The sequence below is a fragment of the Hyaena hyaena genome, unplaced genomic scaffold (assembly GCF_003009895.1).
Source record: "Hyaena hyaena isolate Hyena2069 unplaced genomic scaffold, ASM300989v1 scaffold_393, whole genome shotgun sequence".
Lineage (NCBI taxonomy): Eukaryota > Metazoa > Chordata > Mammalia > Carnivora > Hyaenidae > Hyaena > Hyaena hyaena.
In genome coordinates this window covers 156,726-178,997 of record NW_024081025.1, presented here as the reverse complement: position 1 = coordinate 178,997, position 22,272 = coordinate 156,726, and the positions used below count along the sequence as shown (strand labels likewise).

The window sequence follows — 22,272 nt, the reverse complement described above, 5'->3', positions numbered from 1 at the left end:
CTTGAAGACTTTATCCATCTCTGAATCCCCAAAACCTGTGAATATATTAGCTTCCATGCCCAAGGGCATGTCTTTGTTAATGTTATTAAATTAAGGACCTTCAGCTTGGGAGGCTATCCTCATCAAGGAAAGTCAAATGTAATCACAATCATCTGTATAGGAGAGACTCAGGAGGGTCAGGGTCAGAGAAGGAACTGTGTAGGCTGAAGTACAGTTTGGAGTGAGGTGATAATTGGCTTTAAGGATGAAGGAAGCCTGTGAGCTAAGGAAAACTGCAGGCAGTGTTCAGAGGCTGGAAAATGGTAAGAAAATGGATTCTGCCTCAGAGCCTTCAGGAGGAACACAACGCTGGTGATATGTTTTAGATTTCTGACCTCTAGAACTGTAAGATAATAAATTAATGTTTTTTAAGTCGCTAAGTTTATGGTAATTTGTTAAAGCAGCAATAGCAAACTATTATAGTAGGACCTCCATCCCTGCTAGTTCACCAGTGTTCACCTCCCACACAAAGGCCAGGGCTGGTCTTTCCTGTTTTTAATTCATAGAAAAGAAGATATTATTACTTCGACTTTGTGTTTGAAACACCTCCTGGGAACAGTCTGAACTCCATCTTGTGCTGGGCTTTGAATTTTTTTCCAGTAAGAATTTTTTGAGTAGCTTTTTCCATTTATTAGGTGCATGGTCTTTGAGAGTATTTGCTTTCAGTGACCCTAATTTATATTTTATCCTGACTCCTCAAACCTTAGAGTATTTTGAGTTCAATCCATTTTCTGGCCTCTTCTAAAATCTTCAAAGCATTTACATTGCTCCTTTTGGTGAGGAATTCTGTTTTTGAGGATTTCATGCTTAGGCGGAGGAATTACAAGATTCCTCTTTTTTAGTAACATCAGCCAGAGAACAGTAGGAAAGTCACAGCCCAAACTGTACTCCACAAGTTCTTCTATCTCTAGTTACTCTCAATTCGTAAGTTTGATTATTCTTGTTTGATAAGCAGAAGACAGGAGTCTAAAGTCTTAAAATTGGGAATGAAAGAGAAAAATAGCTGATACTAGAGAAAATGACAATGGTGGCATTGATACTGCAGCTGTGTCATGTTAGGCTGGAGCCAGGTGGCTTGCTGGGGAGAGTTGGGTAGGTGCAGGTGTGAGCTTGCTGGCTTGCCTAATAGTTGTCTCTTGAGACAGTCTGACACCAGAAAAACTGATTTCTTTGATTAGCAGTGCTAAATTTCTTCTTGATGAATACCCAGAGGTTCTTTATACTTTAAAATATTAACAGATTTTTGTTGTTACCTCTCAACAGCAGCACTTTTAAAGTGAAAGCTGTGTTTGTGAAACCATAAAACATAGGAAATTAAGGAACATTTAATCTGTCATTTGGAAATGTTTTTAAAGCATTGCTTTTGTTTTGAATTAGTCACTTTGTTCGGTAATGTTAGTCTCTGTTTTGAATTAGTCACTTTGTTCGGTAATGTTAGTCTCAAAATAAAAGACAAGTGCATAATTTTAAAAGTTTTAGATGCACTAAAATTTGAAAAAGCTATTCTATAGGAAACTAACTCATTCCGAATCTTGGAGACAAACCAGTGTGGAATAAAGTCTTGCTCTGCCATTGATGAGTTGTGGACCTTGGTTTCTTTTCTCAGTGACTCAGTTTTCTTATCTTTTATAGTAGAGATCATAATAGAACCTACCTTATACGTTTCCTTTGTGGACTTAATGATTTAATGTATGGAAAGCATTTTGAACTAGCACATAATAAGAACTAAATGTTTGCTGTTGTCCTGTTCGTCATCATTGGGTGATTTTTTAAAAATTAACAATAGGCAAGAAATTGCGCATTTAGACCTATTAAAGCCTGAAGTATCATGAGGTTTGATATTTATGTATTTCTTATTTCCCATAGTTATATTGTTCAAACCACAGTAATAGTTGTCTGTCTTTGGTTGTATTTTAATGGTTTATACAGTTTACAAGTCAAACCTTGGGAGACCTCTAGGGTAAATTAATTTTGAGGGTAGTTTGATTCTATTTAAGTGTAGTCATTGAAAAATGTGAATATTCTTTAGTATATGTTGTAATTAATATGATATCTGTTACCAAAACAATTACAGAATGATTAATTCTTGTAATCTTTAGTAAACTGCAATTGATAGAAATCCATCCCATTTTTTTTAGCATATAAATACCTTTAATTAGGATCTATATGATAATACAGAGGACCAAATACATCTTAGATTATCAATCCTGTTTCTTGCTCTTTCTCCTTAAATGTGCTAGAAATGATTTGTGTAGCTTATGCTGTAACATGTAAATATGTTGAAGAAAAACTTCCTTTTGGAAGTATCTACCTATATTGATACCGCCAACAGATCTGTCTTATGTTGCTCTACAAATCAAGTTGGCTTATACTACTACGCTCAGGAATTTTCAATCTAAGAAATACTAGAACAGCTGAAAAATCTTAACAAATCTATGTTAAATGGAACACACTATCTACTTTGCTCAAACAAAAGGGTAACCTTTAAGGAAGCATTAGGCTCATTCTGATGTCTAGTGAAACAAATTTTCATTGCTCTTTTTTCAAAAAATTTTTAATGTTTATTTTAGAGAGAGAGAGACAGAGTCAGAGTGCAAGTGGGGGAAGGACAGAGAGAGAAGGAGACAGAATCTGAAGCAGGCTCCAGGCTCTGAGCTGTCAGCACAGAGCCAGATGTGGGGCTCGAACCCATGAACCATGAGATCATGACCTGAGCTGAAGTCAGATGCTTAACTGACTGAGCCACCCAGGTGCCCCTGTATATACTATGTTTAAGAAGATAATTAACAGAATTTATAATTAAATGATTAAGGGGTAGTATAGATTGATGAGGCTGCTCCAATCAGATAACTATTAAAGGCTACGGTTTCCTTTTTTTTTTTTTTAAAGGTTTTATTTTTAAATTTTATTTCTTTTTAAGTTTATTTATTTATTTTGAGAAAGAAAGTGGGGAGAGGAGATAATAAGGGGGAGAGAAAGGATCCCAAGTAGGCTCTGAGCTGTTAGCCCAGAGCCTGACATTGGGCTCAGATTCAGGAACTATAAAATCATGACCTGAGGTGAATCAAAGAGCTGGAAGCGTTACTGACTGAGCCACCCAGGTACCTCACCCAGCACGGGGCTTGAACCCACACCCCCAAGATCGAGAGTTGCACACTCCACCCATTGAGGCAGCCAGGTGCTCCAAGGCTTTGCTTTTAAAATTTGTATTATAACCTGGGAGAAAAGCCAAGTATGGTAGAATTGAGGCACTTCAACTCTTTGGTTGTGTATTTATATACACAAATATATATTTGTATATATTTGTATATATATTTATATACACAAATATATATTGGGCATATACTATGGGTAATATTTTGTAATAGACACTGTAAAAGTGAAAAGATTAATTATATATACATTATATCTTCAAGGAGTTTACTTGAGATTGTGAAGAGGATATGTACATAAATAACAGAGCTGTAAGGTGGAAATAATGTGTCCTGGGAAATCTAAAGAAGAGTCATTACAACTAAGAATATCAGAGCAGTAGAGGAAAGTATTTTAGACAAGGGAATGGACAAAAGCTCTCAATCAACAAAGAATGGCCTATTGGGGAACCTGTAGTTTATGTGAAGAGTTTGAACAAAGAGTTTGTGGGGAGTAAATTGAAAGGGTAGGTTAAGGCCAAATTATGAAGCAGGGATGAGATCTTAATTATTGTTCCTAGTTATAAAATTCAAGTGTCTGGTACATAAAGGTATCTGAAACATAGTAGATGCCAAATAAATATTTGGGGAATAAATGAATGCATTCAAAAGTTAAACCAGATTGTTTAGTAAGTAAAAGGAAATAATTTTAGGTTTCTGAACAGAAAAATGTATTGGGGAGGTTTACTTGAGTTATGTGCAGAAGGGCATGAGTTGGTAATAAAGCTAAAGTAAGAAGGCCTGAAGTGAGGAGTCTTTGTAGGGATAAATAGGGACTGATGTGAGAATTACAGAGATAGGATCATTAAACTTGAATATTCAAGTGTTTTGCGGGGAGTAGTACAGAGTGGGAAGAGTCAAAGTCTAGGTATGATTTCAAACCAAAGTGGCCACAAGACCATGAAGTGTCAGAAACCATGCCGGGGATTAGAAAGAAAGGTTAGGTGTGGAGAAGAATATGAAAGTTCATTTTTATTTATTTATTTTTAAAGATTTTGAATTTCAAGTACCAGTAAGGTGTCTCAGTGGTGTAACAAGTGTTGAAAATGCAGGATTCAAGAAAAGTTGGGGATAGCACAGTATGAGTCATCTGTTTAGAGTAATTCCTATGGAAGCCACCTAAAATAGGCAAGACCCTAGGAAACACAGTTTCAGAGGGCCCGGAGAAACCAAAGGATGGGTCAGAAAAGAAGGTACCAAACCACAATGCACTGGGTACTGGAACTTAAAGAAGGGATGAATTTCAAGGTGGAAATCATGGTAACTAGCTGTAATGAAGGCTAAAGGGAAGTTATTGATGAGGACTAAGAAGAGATCTTTGAATTTGGTTAATTCACCACAGAATAATACTGGGGGAAAGAAGAGGTAAGCTGAGGGATCATCATGTTGATTAGCCTTGATTATTTTTGTGAAATGAAAGGCAAAACCGTTTTCAGAGAGTAAGGGTTGTTTGCTTGGGATATTGCATATAAGATTAGAAAGCAAAGGCTTTGTCACACAGAGCATTTAAGTAAATGGATTTTGTTAAGGTCTATGTATTGTCTTTTTTGACTGCTACTTTGACATAATATTGGCTGCTTCCTCAAATATGAATTCACTCTAGTTGAAAATGTTCAAACAATGTCTGGCTCCACATTTATCAGGGTTGTTATAGAGCATGCCTCCATATTGAAAAAGAGGCTGGGTTAGAATGGGAATCTATGGAAATCAATGAAATCTATCTTTAGATTATTTGATCTTGAATAGGTAGTTGGTAGGTAGAGTCAGTTATTTTATATATTTTTCATAGAAAATTTCCTGAAAATGGTGCCTGGGTGGCTTAGTCAGTTAAGCATCTGACTTTGGCTCAGGTCATGATCTCATAGTTTGTGGGTTTGAACCCTGCATCAGGCTCTGTGCTGACAGCTCAGAGCCTGGAGCCTGCTTTGGATTCTGTTTCTCCCTCTTTTTCTGCCCCTTCCCTGCTTGTGCTCTGTCTCTCAAAAATAAATAAACATTAAAAATTTTTTTAAAAAAGGAAATTTTCTGAGAAACAGGAAATTTACTTCACACTTTAAAGTTTTATAACGATAATTAAAAAACTTTACAATTTTCCGATTTAATTCTTAAAATGATGCTGAGAGGTAGATGTGAAAACTGAGGATGGGGTTAAAGACTCCAATGTCATATAACTAGTTGAAGATTAAGTTTGGAAGCTGGAGTTTGAAACTTCATGTATCCAATTACGATTCATGTCCTTGAAATTATAGTTATTTTTAGTAAGTTGGACAGCAAGACATTTTATACAGAGATAATGATCTGGTAAAAGTCATGATGGAAGTGGACAGATCAGAAGAAATAAAGTTTATAAGAGAGACAAAAGGGTCAGGTGAAAGGGGGGAAACAGCTTGTCTAGCAATAGAGTAGAATGAGTATATATATATACACTTATACTTTACATATATTTTAGTACACTTACACGCATGTGTATATATACTGTTGAAAGTATATATATGCATTATGTATCACAAATGCATATAAATACATATGCTTATATATATATACACACACTATTTTAGATATTCTATGTTAACCTTTTTTCATTTGGCAAGACTGCTACATTCATATACTTACATGTATTGTAGTTTTTCATAAATTTTAGTATTTTAACTGTAATACAAAAATTCAAAATTAAAGGTCTATTTAATATATGGTGCTTTTAAAAAGTAGCATGTACCAGAGTCTTTCACAGTTGAACTATGTACTTTAAGGCTTTCTAAGAAATGAAGTATTGGTCTGTTTTTTTTTTTTTTTTTATTTGTTTGTTTTTTAATAAAGTGGTTATGTACTTGTGTTGTTAGGGACTACGTAACATTGTGGGAAGACTGGAGTCATTTGTGTATTAAATTAATGTATATTGAGTGCCTACTCTGTATGAGGCACTGTTTCAAGTATTAGAGATGCTATAGTGAAAAAAGACCAAATTCTAAGCCATGCAGGACAGCCATGCAGAACTCTGGAGGAAGAGTGTTGCCAGGCAGGAGGAGTGGCAGTGACAGAGGTTCTTAGGCTAAAGTGAGCATGGATGGCATCTTCCAGGAATGGGGAAAAAAGGCCAGTGCGACTGAAGCCTGGATGACAGAGGGAAGAATTGTATGGAAGTGTGTTAAAGAATGAGGGGCCCAGATCATGTAAGTAAATTCCCTATATTCTGAATAATGTGAGAGGTCTCTTTGTGAGGTTGAAATAAGGGAGATGAAGGTATCTGATTTATAACTTTGAAAAACCCCATCTGACCATTGCTGGAGAATGGATGGTGGGGGGAGTAGGATGGGATGAGTATAAGCACAGAGACTGGTTAGGATGAACTGAAGTAGTCCAGGCTCGAGTTGATGGTGCCTTGGTTTAAAGTTTTAGCAGGGAAGTGGTATGGGGTACTTGGAGTTAAGATCTGTGACACTTGGGAGTTATCTTCTGGAATTTAATAATATTGGATATAGGAAGTGAGAAAGTGAAGAACCTAGATTGATTCCTATTTTTAACATACTTTAAAAAAAATTGTGTAGAGAAAGTGTGAGCGGAGAAGAGGGGCAGAGGGAGGAAGAGGGAAAGAGGATCCTAAGCGGGGACTTGGTGGGGGGGTGAGGATTATATGGAACATGATCCCATGGCCCTGGGATCATGACCTGAGCCACAATCAGGAGTTAACCCACTGAGCCACCCAGGTACCCTGACTCCTATTTTTGATATAAGCAAACAATCTGAATGGGTGGTAGTGTCGTTTCGGAGGATGGAGAAGTTTCAGGGAGGAGCAGGTTTAGAATGAAAGCAAGTTTTCTGCCTTGGACATGTTAAGTTTGAAATGCCTATTAAACATCCAAATGGAAATGTTGAAAGGATAATTATATATAACTTTGGAGATGAAGTAACTGATAGAAATTTGAGTCATCACAATGTATTTAACTGGATGAGAACACCTCAGAAAAGCGAATAGATAGCAAAAATGTGGATAGGAATCGGAGTTCTGATAGTTTTTGGACTTGGAGAAGTTATTTAACCTTGGTTTTCATATTTCTGCTGTTTCAACCATTTTGAATTGATATCATATAGGGCTTATTACATAAAAGATAATAAATGATAGCTATTATTTTAATGGCAGTTTTATTTTTAGATGATTATTTTAGGTGTTAGTCATATTTAAATTGCCCTCAGCAAGAAAAAGACCCTTTCCTTTTCCAACATCGCTTATGGTCTACTATAAACTTTTTTCTAGATAGAGACTTTTACCTTAGGAATTTTTCACCAAAAAGGAGGCCTGGAGAAAGACTAAGGAAAAATACAGGAAAGCAAAGAAAGGAACCAAAATGTTCAAACAGCATTGTAGCCATGCCTCGGGTACTAGCAGTGCCTTCTTGTTTTATCTTGCTGTTTCATTCATCTCACATTTCTGGGCATAAAACATCTTGGCTTTACATCTTTTGAATCTTATAATGTTCTACACATTGCAGTTGCTCAGCAAATAATAATTTTTAGATACATGAAGTACACTGTTCTCCTGAGACATTCAGTTCTCATTTAAATGCCTTGGGAAAACAAATTCTAAGTTTTCTGCCAAGTCGGAATAGATCACCCCCTTTTCTTGCTCAGAATGCATTTTGTGCTTGGAATTATATTAAAAAATAATTTATAGCAGTACTTCTAAAAGTCTACTAAATGAATGTTTGGTCAATTGTGTTACAGAGTTACAAATTTTGTCAAGGAAAATTACAACTGATTTTAGACCAGTTGGACCCTGGGCAACCTAAAGAGGTAAGTTTAAAGGATAGCTATCAAGTTCAGTCAGATGTGTAATATAGATAATATATTAAGTCACAGCCGGACTATTTCTCTTGAGGATAGGCATTTATTATCATCGCACTCCTAGACTGATAATCCTGTTAGACTTTCCAGGCTTGAAATAAAAGGTCACAGCGCAAGGGAGGCTCTCAGAGAATTGTCATGGTTTGTAGAAGGAAGTTTTTACGTCTAGTTTCAGTTTTGAAGGGATAAAATTATAAGTGGTTGTCCCCCAAATGGTTCTTTCACTGTTGCTTTGTATATAATATTTTAGTGATTTCTTTGAGGAAAAACTGTCTTCATTTAATATTCCTTCTACTTCTGGAAAATGTGAGCAATTTTGACATATATGTTCATTGATTAGAAAAAGGATTTTAAAGAAGTGCTTCTATTGAATTGTTCCTGTTCATATTTTAAGATTATAGAAATTACTATTTATCAAGTATTATTTTGTTAGGTCAGTTTGAAATAGAAGATAGAATTTTATGTACCTCAGACTTCTGTGCATATCTTGCCATTTGGTTGCAGTTTTTTAAAATGTTTTTCAACTTTTCATTTTAAACTAAATGAATAGTTATGATTTACTCCCACTGATTTTTTTAGTCACGTAATAATTTTTAGCATTTCACCTTCTGATTTATTTTCTAAGTTCTTAGTAAATGTTTCAAAGGATATTAGAAATGAGTCTCGACTTTTATATGATAACATCTTATTGTTTTCAGTTTAAGTGGATTGCTTAGAAATCTATACTTGTTCAGAAACCTTTATCATACTTCTGCTAGTAGTAAATTCTTCATGGGATTTTGTCCTAAAGATTAACAGAAAAGGAGAAATTAAAGTTTCTAGAATCTCTCTCTAGTCCCCCAATCCCTATTACAAAGATAGTTGTATTTAGGAATTCTTTCTTTTTTTTTTAATGTTTTTTATTTATTTATTTATTTTTTTATTATTATTTTTTTAATGTTTTATTTATTTCTAGGAGAGAGAGAGAGAGAGACAGCGTGAGCAGGGGAGGGTCAGAGAGAGAAGGAGTCACAGACTGAAACAGGCTCCAGGCTCTGAGCTGGCAGTCAGCACAGAGCCCGACGCGGGACTCGAACCCATGAACCGCGAGATCATGACCTAAGCGAAAGTCGGACGCTTAACCGACTAAGCCACCCAGGCGCCCCCTGTTTTTTATTTATTTTTGAGAGTCAAGAGAGAGAGATCACGAGCAGGGGAGGGTCAGAGAGAGAGGGAGACACAGAATCCGAAGACAGGCTCCAGGCTCTGAGCTAGCTGTTAGCACAGAGACTGATGTGAGGCTCGAACCCATGAACTGTGAGATCATGACCTGAGCCGAAGTTGGAAGCTTATCCCACTGAGCCACCCAGGCGCCCCTAGGAGTTCTTTCATATGAATATATAGACACTCTTAAGTGCATGTATATTCTGTCTTTTTCACATAAAACTTGATACCCTGATTCAGAGGGTTTCCTAAGGTCTTGGCCCCTCCTGTCCCCTCTTCTTCCCCTTTTTTAAACCACTAGATTTCAGTTATTTCAGCTGGGGATAGAATCAAATTTTGAGGAATAAGTTGGAATCAGGTTTTTATTATTCACTAGTTAGAGAGTGGTGGGGCAGAGGCCATGTTCTATTTCTGATTGGAGAAGAGCTATGTTCCACTGTTGTCCTTTGGGTCATACTGTTTTGAGTGAACTCATTCAATTTTTGAGAAGAATGATTAAGAAGTAAGCTTTTTGTGAAAATACAGAAATTCAATTTTACATCACACTTTTGACTTTCTACCTCAGTGGTTTGAAGCTCAGAAAGTATTGTGTAGCATTAAAAGCTAGTCCAAATTATTTTGAGAATTGTTCCTATATTCTGGAATGGGAATGCTTCACTCGGGGCATATTAGGCTATTTTTAAAATTAAGGTCCCCAAATTGTAGGACCACCTATGCGTGACTACTGTAGCAAGGAAAGTTGTGGAACAAGGCCATTGGAAAATCTTGTCCAGCTGTTTCAGATTCGGCCATCGTTCTTCTTTCACTTAATATGTAACCTAGAATATCACACAGTTATGTTTTAATTTTTGCTTTATGTAAAATTAACAATTTTTTTTTCTGTTTAACAATTAGTTTAAAAAAATGAGTTCTCAAAAATCGTTTTATAAAAGAAACTTTGATTTTCAGTAGTTGGCTCTTTAAAACAATTATCTAGACTGCTTTTCATTGTTAATATTTGGAGTATTGGTGGTGTTCTAGTGGCTGGATATTAATAAAAATCTTTTAAATTATAGGTGAGATATGAAGCCTTGCAAACGTTATGTTCAGCTCCGCCATCTGATGTACTGAATTGTGAAAATTGGACCACTCTCTGTGAAAAACTGACAATGTCTCTTTCAGATCCTGATCCTGTGTTTAGTGTAAGGAAATGCTTATAGAAACATATATATTGTTAAAGTTTACTTATTTTGAGAGAGAGTGCGAGTGTGTGCAAGTGGGAGAGGTGCAGTGAGAGATGGGGAGAGAAAGAACCCCAAGCAGGCTCTGCGCTGACAGCTCCACTGTGGGCCCAAACTCACAAACCAGGTTATCATGGTCTGAGCCAAAGTCAGACGCTTAATTGACTGAACCACCTACCGGATGCTCCCTATAGAAATAATTTTTTAAAAATTTGTTTTCCCACCATTCTATAAGCAAATGGAATGATTATTTTAATAGTAGCTCTAATATTCATAGAATTTGAATTCCAGCTTTTGAGTTGTAAAGATTTTTTTAAAGCATTAACTTTTTTATAAGATTCACAGAATGATGAATATCACATATCACTGCCAAATAATATATAGTTACCTTGTGCATTTGTTTTATCTTATAAAGAGATATCCAATTTGTGTCTTATATTTGATTTAAGAAAAATATTTTAAAAGATTTTTGAAGCATTTTTGAAAGAATTCATGACATATGAAAATTTGAATTTAAAATGATCAGAGTATATTCTGAGTCATAAGCATTTTCATTATGGATTTAAGTGTTTGTTTAGAGATTGCTTAACTGCTTAAAAAGAGAAAAAAAAACTAAAGCTAAGTTTAGAAGATAATTGAGATTAATCATAAAGCAAATATAGAAAATTCCAAAAATTATAAAATTATGAAGTCAGTAGAGAAATGATTGAATATAAAAAATGATTCTCCTATAACTTCTCAGAAATACTATATATGAATAAGATCATATTAAAAAGTATAGTTCTATTGGTAATATCAATGATGTGAATTAAAAAATCCTGCTAGGGGCACCTGACTGGCTCAGTCAATAGAGCATGCAACTCTTGATCTTGGGGTGGTTAAGTTCGAGACCCACATTGGGGGTAGAGATACTTAAAAAGAATAATAAAATCTTAAAAAATCTTGCAATACCCCATATCACAATTAAATGCAAAGTAGGTTTAGAGGGTCTTTTCCTTAACTGATGTGTCAGTGAAGAAAAATTTGGCTTTAAAATTTTTATGGTGTTTTGTACAAAATTAAAGATATTAGCATGAGCGTTAAAGTGTACCAGCTGTTCAACAGATACGTATTGATTACCAATGATGTGCAGCAGCAGTCTAAATGGTGAAAACACATTGAGCAAGACATTAGTCTCTGCCTGCATAGAACTTACATTCTACTAGAGTTGGGTAGTAAGCAGTTATTAAGAAAAAAAAAAAAGCTCAATGCATTTATCTGTTGAAAAGTCATACTCTTCCATCAATGAGGATCTACTGGTAAACAGAAGTGGTTTAGAAACAGAAGTTGTTTGTTGTTTTTATAAGGGGGAAGATGTGTTCAATTACTAATACCTGGATGCAGTTCAGCTTTACTGACACTAGATGATGCAGACTTCTGCAAAAATTCAATGATCCAAGAACTTCAGAAGGGAAAAAGACATTTAGGGTCACTTTTAACATTTCAAAGCTTTCTAAAAGGGAATACAATTGTAAATTTCTCTGTATTTTTTCTTAACAAAGACAGAATAGTAGTCAGATAAGTTTCCTTTAATTATTTAAAAAATTACATAATAACTTTATAAATCATAAATATTGGGCTAATATAAGTGGCTTTGTTTAGCCATTATAGATTATTCACAAGAGTATTGTCAATACTTAAAATTGGAAGAAGTTGTTATAGAGGGGAAATGGCAATAGAACCAGTCATTTTGGAGTAGAAAGTAAGGCATGGCATTCTTTTCATTTTGAATTTATTCTTGATGCAAACTCTTGATTGGATTCTTTGATTCTGTTTCTTCACTTCCTACTCTAAGGGACTCTTCCATGTAACTTAGTGAAGAGTTTTAAAAGTGTGAAAGATACTTATCAATTGCTACAACTATAAAAATAAACTTTCTAAAGTATTTACTATTTTGTGTTCAGTAGGAATTCCTTTGGGTTATTAGAAACTTTTAGTCATTTGGATAACCATTGTTTTCTAAAAGTAAAAGGTCATATCCCTCCTCTCCCCCTGACAGCAGAACACTTGAGGAAATTTTATGTTTTTATTTAATGGGACGTTGAATTTCACTATTAGGATTAATTTCATCACAATATTAAAGTTGGTGTAATTAAAATGATAGCTATTATTTTAAAGTACCTACTAGTGCCAAGTACTTTTCTAGCTACATCTATTATCATTTAATTCATTTACCTTGTGATAGTTTCTATTTTAAGTTTTAATAATGTAAATTTTGAAAATGTGTTGAACAGTATTTTTCTTAGAAATAGGCAAAGTATCAGGGTCCTAAATGTCTAATTACTGAAACTACCCATGTAAGCAATTAAAAAACAAACCAGCAAATGTTGGATTTGGAAAGGAGTGAAATATGGTTTTTGTTGTTGTTATTTTTAACCATTTAGTACTCTTGCTGTTGCCTTGAACATTGTACCTTATTCTGTCAAACCTCACTCTCTCCGCATCCATGTAGTTTTGGTCAATTTTACTTTTCACTGACCAACGCAAGATTGTGCTTTTATTTAAAAGTACATTACTATTCAGGTTTCTGAATGGTTTATTTTTTATTTATTTTCTAAGTTTTTCACTGTGTGAAAAGTGTTTTTTCCATCTGTTTCTATTATAAGAATCTCTGATACGAATCTTTTCATTTCCGTAGGACCGGATTTTAAAATTCTATGCACAGACATTTACTCTTTCACCATTACATATGACCAAGGAAATTTATACAAGCTTAGGTATGTTTATTAGATTTTTTAAAAAGTTTTTTTCTTTATTTGTGCATAAAGAAAATGGATAAGAAATAACTTTTCAGAAAATACTGTAAATGATGTAATATATTTTTAATTTTTCTTTTCAGCTAAATATATGAAGTTATACTTTCTTTCTAGAGAAACTCATATTCCTACTCTCTCAACTGGTATAGATATAAGTAATCCTAATGTGATCTGCTTGCTTAAAAAGGTATTCACTTGCTATATGTTTTTATTTTTGTTTAAATAGTTCTATATTTAAGGATTCTAATTTTTTGAGAATTGTTACATGCTGCTTTTCAGGTTCGTCTTCTAAATGAGTATCAGAAAGAGGTTCCATCATTCTGGATTCGTCACCCAGAAAAGTAAGTCCCCTAATGTATGTGAATATTTAATATAGGAATGTTACTGTCCCTTGTACATTACAAGCAGAAGGAATAGAGACCATCTTAATTGTCTTAAGTAATTGGGGAGGGATTAATAAAGTTTAGTTAACTTTCCATGTATTGTGTCTTAGCTATATGAATGGCTGTATGCAAATACGATTTTATACCATTTATTTATTACAAAAAAGCAAAATGAGACTGTTGGAGCCTTGTCTCCAGTTCTTTTATCATTATCTTTGCTACTTTGGACAAGTTCCTTAAGTGTTCTTTAAATTTTATCCTTTCAGTTCTAAAAATTTTAATAAGGTTATAAGAGCCAACTGTTGAGGAAAGTTAAGTTTGGAGAGCCAGTGTTGAAGTAGAAACAAATTTTTTTAAAAATCAAGAAAAAATTGGGGGTGAATCCCACTTGCTAAAACATAAAAAAGGTTTTTTTCTAAAAATTTTCACTTTATTATTCCTTAAATATAAAATATATCACTGTGTATATGTCTCTGTGTGTGTGTTTGTGTGTAATAGCATTTGTTTTTTTTCTAAAAGTGTTTCATTCTCAAACTTTAAGGTATATGGAAGAGATTGTGGAGAATACTTTGTCCTTATTATCTGTTAAACATGATCAGAGCCATCTTGTCTCACAAAAGATTTTGGATCCGATCTACTTCTTTGCGTTGGTTGATACTAGGGCTGTGTGGTTCAAAAAGTGGATGGTAAGGAAAAATGGAATATTTTTCTACTTTTTACTGCATTGCTGTATTGTTTCAGCGAATAGCTAACATTCCAGTTTTTACTATGTACTAAGAGTTCTAATAACTTTTTACATGTTAACTCATTTGAATCTTATAATAATTTGTGAGATAGGTGTTATTACTACCCCGTTTTACAGATGTGGCAACTGAGGTATAGAGAAGTAACTTACTCAAGATTGTTTACCTAGTTAGTGACAGAGCCGGAATAGGGTTTTAAACGATAATACATTTGAATATGTTAAGCTGAATGACCTATCTAAAATCTGGTCTTTTTTAGTCCAAAAATTTCAAATTTTTAAAGCAGGTGTGGTATAACATGAGTCCAGTGTTCCTTTTTCTCTGACTTAGGATATTTTCAGACTTATTTCCTTTCATTTGCTTCCTCCTGAACCTGCAGTTTGGAGAATGTTTAATGCCTGACTGCTGGTAATTACCAGTGGAGCTCATCACTGTTCTGGAACTGAAACTAATTTAAAAGATCCTTATACTGTTACCTCCCTTATCTGCTGTGGAATGTTGTCTGCCTGGCAGTAGCTGTACTAGTGCTGGCGTATTATTCTTACATTTTTGTCCCTCTAAGCTGGTCTTCAGGCATTACGTATTTGTTGCTGTGGTGAAGGGGAAGGGGTGGGACCATGACCTGCCATGCTTATTTAGTGCTCTGTACAATTTGGACATTATGTAGTTGATGGATTATTTTTATTTTTGTATTGCCTTTTGTTATCTAAATTGTATGATCACAATTAACCCAAACACAGTTCTATCCAGAGTAGCCCTTACCTGGCTTATAAAGTATATGTTTGATAAGTGTTTGCTGAATTTAATTAATTTGAACCCTTTATTCCTTATATCTGGCACTTTATTCTTAATTTTTAGTTATCAAAATAACTTTATTATAGAAAGTATACAAAATCTGTAAAAGCACAAATTGAATTTTTACAACACAGAGATAATTATTAAGATTTTGGTTTATGTAGTTACATTTTATTGGTAACTTTTAAATTTATTGGCTTAGATCTTTAACAAATCTTATTCTGTAATATTTTTTTTCACCTAACATATTTTATTGTCAGCACTTGAGTTTCAAGAGTATGCAGCAGATCATAGGAACAGTAACCAACACAAAATGTGTGTGTGTGTGTGTGTGTGTGTGTGTGTGTGTGTATAAATCGGCTCCTTAGTTCTTGTATTAATGAAAATTCATTACGTTATCTTACACTCGTCAGAGTTTGGCAGACTTTCTAAAGGGCCAGATAGTAAATTTTTGGTTTTGTGGACTGTATTCTCTGCACCTACTCAATTCTGTTATAACCCCAAAGCATCCACAGATAATATATAAAGGAATGGATGTGACTCTTCCAATAAAACTTTATGTTCAGGTGACAGCTGAACTTAGTCTGAGGAATGTAGTATAGTGACTCTGGTCTAAGGGATACACTATGAGGATTTCTTTGCAGAACACGGTCAAAAGTAGGAATGCTGATTCACAGGGGCCCATGTACCCCACTGTTTATAGCAGTGCTTTTAACAATAGCCAAATTATGGAAAGAGCCCAAATGTCCATTAGCTGATGAGTGGATAAAGAAGATAGGATTTATATATACAGTGGAATAATACTTCGCAATGAGAAAGAATGAAATCCTGCCATTTGCAATGATATGGATGGAACTGGAGGGTATTATGTTAAGTGAAATAAGTCAGTCAGAAAAAGACAGATATCCTGTGTTTTCATTCATATGTGGAACTTGAGAAACTTAACAGAAGACCATGGGGAAAGGAAAGGGGAAAAAATTATTTCAGAGAGGAAGGCAAATCATAAGAGACTCTTGAATGTAGAGAACAAACTGAGGGTTGATGGGGAGTGTTAGAGGGGGGAAATGGGTGATGGTCATTGATGAGGGCACTTGGGATGAGCACTCGGTGTTGTATGTAAATGATGAATCACGGGAATCTACCCCCAAAACCAAGAACATGCTGTATGTTAGCTAATTTGACAATAAGTTTTTTTAAAAAAATTGAGTTGTTGGTTGACTTTTCTCTTTTAAAGTTAAAAAAATAAATGGTTTTTGAAAACATTTTAAACCACTAGGGTTAAAACACACAGGGTTTTTCTTAATTCTCAATTAACCATACCCCATTTAATTAAATTCAGTTTCCCAGAATTCTGATAGGTTTTACCAAGTATAATACTGTTTAATATTTTTTAGTAAAATGAAGAAGCTACAGTGAAAACAAATGATATATTTAGTAATATTTATATTCTCCCCTTTGTGCAGTGCATAAAAAGCATGTTTCAATACCACTATATTTAGCTCTAAGTAGAGAATTATTTTTTTAGCACTTTGAATTATTTAAAATACATGACTGGGAAAAAGATTAAGATACTGTTGCTTCAGGACATTTCAAGCTTGGCAAATTTCTGCATACATAGTTAGTACAGTATCCTCTTCACTGTGAGGGTTATGAGTTTCCCTGTCCCCGCATTTGTATCTCTCCTTCAGATATGTGTGTTGATAATGGTTTTAAAATAACAGCATGGAAACTGGTTGCAATAGAGGGATAGTATATTTTTCTACTTGTATGTTAATAAATGATCTATGGTTTTTTCATATTATTTGCATTCTAGTGGTTGCTATGCTCATAATCCATTGTACATAGAAAAACCTGTTTTGTACTGATTACAATAATTTCAAACTGTTATTGGTAATTCATGTTATTGGAAATGATGCAGAAAAAATAGACTTTGAATGGTATAGCTTGAATATTAAATATCATTTTCTCCTAATTGTAGCATGCATATTATAGCAGAACTGCAGTACTAAGACTTCTTGAAAAGAAATATAAATCTCTGGTAAGTCTGTTTCTGTCCCTATGTTGAGAAATAATATCACAAAAAGATACATGATGTAATAAGTTGAATGTGCAAAGTTGAGTGATAATTTATCTTGGATGATGCAATAATTCTCCCCCTTTATAAAATTTTGTTTATTATGAGAAAGATCATGCATGTGCACATGAGGTAGGGAGGGCCAGACAGAGAGGGAGAGAGAATCCCAAGCCGGCTCCATGCTGTCAGCATAGAGCGGGACACAGTGCTGGAACCCACAAACCATGAGATCATGACCTGAGCTGAAATCAAGAGTCAGACTCTTAGCCAAATGAGCCACCCCAGTGCCCCGAAAGAATTCCCCTTTTATGTGATTTTTTTAAACTACCAGTTTGTGAAACATAAAAGGATAAAAGTATAGATTTAAGTTATAGTCAGGATAATGATTAGGAAATACATAATTAAATAGTAAATTAGGATGCTAAAAGCTAGTTTGGGATAAGCCCTATTTTTAAGTATTGTGACTTAGTTCAGGTATTTGTAGGTGAGTTAGTTCTATAAAATCCATCCATGCTCTTGACTGAAAGTTGTATTAAAATCTCAGAATGATAAGTGCTTTTGCATTTCCAAATACTAATTCAAGTTACACCAAATAAAACTAAAACTATAAAATATATTAGCAAAATGTTCCGCATTTATTGCTGTCATCAGAATAGTGTTTAAGGACATTGAAAAGAATTGAAAATAAATCAAGTCTAATAACAATCAATAAACTTGAAATGTGAAATTTATTAGAATACTGTAAAAAGTTCTAATAGTATTTTTAAATGATAAATATGATTTATGTAGTTAGAATCTTGAGTTTACAACTCAGGAGAAGGGAAATAGTCCTAGAGTTGTGAATTTCTGGGTGAATGTAGTAGAACATAAGTTAAAAAAGAAAAATTGTTGTGTGTTTGAGAATCAAGAAAATGAGTTTCAGAAGGGAGAGAGGGATATTGAATAGAGCAGGAGTTTATTTGTAGAGGTAATAAGTGTTTAAACATATTTTTAATGTTTATTTTTTTAATTTTTTAATTTTTGAGAGAGAGAGAGACAGTGTGAGCAGGGGAGGGTCAGAGAGAGAGGGAGAGACAGAATCTGAACCAGGCTCCACGCTCTGAGCTAGCTGTCAGCACAGAACCTGACACGGGGCTTGAACCCACAACCATGAGATCATGACCCAACCTGAAGTCGGACGCTTAACTGACTGAGCCACCCAGGTGCCCCTAAAAATTTTTAATGACTTAAAATAAGATCCTTCCACATTTATTTTCCCTTCCATTCCCATTTTAAATGAAAATTTGTTGCCATATGAACATAAACTGATCTTGTTAAAATAGAGAAAGGGGGGAACCCAATGTTTCTCCTCTCTCTGTATAACTCACTATTGCTGTCATTTGGGGCCTAGGTGGATGTATTGCCAATGTTTCTTATAGATTAATTTTTCAAATAAGGAACAGATTTTTAAGAGTTAATTATACCATTATCAGTTTTTATTCTGAAAATAATCACTTTATTATATACAACTTCTATATTTTATCAACTGGATCAAGTATTTTATGTACATAATTGGCCAAACTTGCATGAGATTTCAACTTAAACATCATATTCTCTTAAAAACTTTCCCAAACTTACAAAATATCTAAAGAGAGAGAGAGAGAGAGTGTGTGTGTGTGTGTGTGTGTGTGTGTGTGTGTGTGTGTGTGTAAGTTTTAAAGTAAACCTGGCCCAACTTTTGAAAGGAAGCACTGGAGAAAATTGATACAAGATTTATCCTCACTTTTCAGAATTGAGGATCAGATTTTGGACATCTACAGTAGAAACTTTGACTGCTCCATGCATTTTCCTTTTGCTTTGTTAGAGCTCCTTGCATGAGGACTTTAGTGACAGCAGCCTGTTTAGCATGATGTCCTGCTAAAGCATTTCCTTTAGCTTCTCCTCCGTGTGCTCTGATAACATTTTCTACCACAGCAGAATGTCTGCATTGTCCGGTAGAGTGGCCACTAGCTATATGTGGCTACTGAAAACTTGGAATGTAATTAGGGAACCTGATAAGCTGGGTATTTTTAACTTTAATTATAATTTAGAACTAATACATGGTTAGTGGCCACTCCATGAAATTCTGTTACTTTTCTGACATTTGTGAAATTTTAGGTAGTATTAGGCAACACAATTTATGTATATGCTGTCAATTTTTAAGAGGTGAGAAAGTTGAGAGCTTTATTTCCATAGCATTGTAAAGTCATGAACTACTTGAAAAGAATTTGGCTATCAGCCCAAAAATTTAACCTTTTATTTTTAATATCTCTATTCTTTGCCCAATCTACCCTAAAGTGCATAGCTTCTGAAATAGCTTTATATAGTGTATTTCCTTTTTTCTTTCCCTCTCAAAGTCATTTAAAAAATATTGACAGCTAGGTTATTTGAATTCTCCTTGGTTTTTCATGTACCCTGTTTTTTAACCTCCCTCCTCTCCCTCTCCTCCTTCCTCCGTCTTATGGATTAGCAATTAAGTGAACTGGCTGGTATGTGTGTTACTACAGGAGGATAAGTACCAAATAAAATCCTTAATTTTACAGCAAATTTCTATTTTCCTGGGGTTTAGGAAAATCATTCTTTATACCCTCAATTTGACTGTCATTTAAATTTTCTTACTATAGATTTGTTTTCTGCTTCAACTTAAAGGGGATATTATATAATGTGGTGATTTTCTCTCCTGAGCATGTACCTTTTTTTTGTATCATTACCTTTTTCTAAACAATAAAAGGTACGCCATTTAAGAAGCAAGGGGAAAGGGGAAGGAACAGAAGTGGGTGGTAAAGTTAAAGCTGGGTAGGGATGCGTGCTGGGAGGATGGATTTCTGAAGGTTTGAATGGAAGTGAACTATGTCTTTTTGAAAGACCATCTTGGAGATTGTATTTTGAGTTCTCTGTTGAAGAAACTGACTAGTCTTGCTCTTTTGTCTCCTAATTTGAGCTTAAGTATTATTTTGTCATGTCAGACAAAATTACCATACTGGTAATTGTTCTAAGTCATTTTTGGTTGTTCTTGTTTACCAGGGTATGTGTAAGAACTAGGATTGTAAGGATAAGTTCATACAGTAAGTAGGAGTTCTGTCAGAAGGAGGTTGGAGCTTAGATTTAGACAAACATGAAACACACTTTTGGGCCAAATTGTGAGCTTATGAATGATGTCTCAGGTTCTGATCAAGCCAAAGCTAGTGGGAACTATGTATGATCAGTTACATGAATTGACAAGTTGGAGTATTCTTTTGAAATTTTTGTAGGAGTCCCAAGGCAATTTGACTAGTTGCTTTTGCATGAATTTGTTGCTGGTAGCCAGGAATCTCAGGGCTGGCTTGGATTTGATTGACTGGATGAGAGACTTCTTAGACTATTCCTTCTTAGGTTCTCTATGGAACATTCCTTTATATATTCAGTAGATGCAAGATAAACCAAAATAAAACAGGAGTTGAGACTCTGCAAATAACAAAAATAAAGCAAACACAGAAGAATAAGCTGGTTAATAGCACAAATATTTACCAAATGATGCCCTTGTAAAACAAAAGCTACTTTCTACTTTCTGTTGTCATTATAAATTTTAAGATAACAATTAATTTAGCAATGAATACTCAGTGAAGCAAATCTGAGCTCAAACTGTTGAGGCCAACTCACATGGTGGCAGATCTGAAGGACTTTCAAAGTTTGGGATTCTGGGGGGCCCAGTGAACATTCTTCTTTGGGAATCCTATAGAATGCTACCAAGTATGAGCCTTTAAGGTGATCTTTATAGAAGCACTAGAATCATCAAAGATTAAGACTGCTGTTGAATATCTGGAATAACACAAAAACTGAATTTATTTGTTTAAGTTAGGCAAAGCAGATTTTTAATCTTCCCAGGTTTTGGGGAAAACTTAGAACTCAGAACTTGATAGGCTTTCAGAGGCCAGAGTAGTTCATACCAACTACTCAGGTGAGATTGTTGCTGATTGACCAGCTTCTACAAATATATTTCCTGGAGTGTGTCTGTTGTTGGCTCATTTTCCAGAAGCAAGGGGCCAACACTGATGGGTTGGCTTCCAGAAATATATTTTTGAGATCTGTTGACATGTATTGATTTATAAGGTTTTAAATTTATTATTCCACATACCTGTTATCGTGGGTTATATAGATTTGTCATCGATTTGCTAAGTAAATTTAAATTCAATTATGTTTATTATTTGTGGAACAATCACCTTTTACTAGGATTGTATGGAAATTTTTGTTCATAATAAACTATTTGTAAAAAAAAAAAAAAAAAAAAAAGAAATTTTTGTTCATAATGAGTAGGTGTTATCCTGGAAAAGAGAGGGGGTGTGGTTAAGGTTGTGGCAGGAAAATATGTCAGGGCAGGAATAGCATGTTTAAAGGGTTAGGTATTGGAAAACACAATGCACATTTAGAAACTCTACATATTTTGTGACCGGACACAGGAAATTTCCTGAAAGTTGGTTCTCTGAATGCTAATTTAAGTAGTTGGTGTTTTTTGAAAATTGCTTGGCTACTTTAAATTGGAACTGTGACAGTTGATCTACCTATGCCTGGGGTAATGTGTAATTCCATAAAAATAGACGCATTTAAGGGAAATCTTCAGTCCTTTTCCTTTTAGAAGTAAAAATGTTGAGTTTGTTGTAAATGTCAGTTCCCAGTGTTTCAAATTTAACTGTGTTGATTAGGGAGGTTTTGAGTGCATTTGCTTTTGATGAATTGGTCATATGTTGAATTGGCTTTTGGTGACTGATTTTTACAGAGGTAGATGTATTTCTGTGTTTGTGCATGTGTGTATGGTTGGCGATGGAGGCATCCAAGAAGAATAAAACTAATGCTCAATCTTAGTTTTTTATATAATATGTCAAATTTAGGAGATTGGCTTTTATATTAGAGGTGTGGTGAGCCACTGATAGGTTAAATACTCAAGTGACATCATATTAGGGCTTTGGAAAATTTAGAAAAATGGATTGAAGGTGCT

The 22,272-nt window shown here is 34.5% G+C and overlaps 1 protein-coding gene across 2 annotated transcripts in view; it reads left to right on the top strand.

Annotated features, from left to right (window-relative positions):
• TBC1D32 (TBC1 domain family member 32) overlaps positions 1-22,272 on the top strand; it is a 193,200-nt gene that overhangs the window by 21,012 nt on the left and 149,916 nt on the right. For both annotated transcript variants that reach the window (XM_039251523.1, XM_039251522.1), the window contains exons 5-11: positions 7,950-8,018; positions 10,328-10,453; positions 13,170-13,248; positions 13,371-13,474; positions 13,567-13,628; positions 14,212-14,356; positions 17,187-17,246. In XM_039251523.1, coding sequence (XP_039107454.1) covers positions 7,950-8,018; positions 10,328-10,453; positions 13,170-13,248; positions 13,371-13,474; positions 13,567-13,628; positions 14,212-14,356; positions 17,187-17,246 — 645 coding nt within the window. The remainder of the gene's footprint in view (positions 1-7,949; positions 8,019-10,327; positions 10,454-13,169; positions 13,249-13,370; positions 13,475-13,566; positions 13,629-14,211; positions 14,357-17,186; positions 17,247-22,272) is intronic.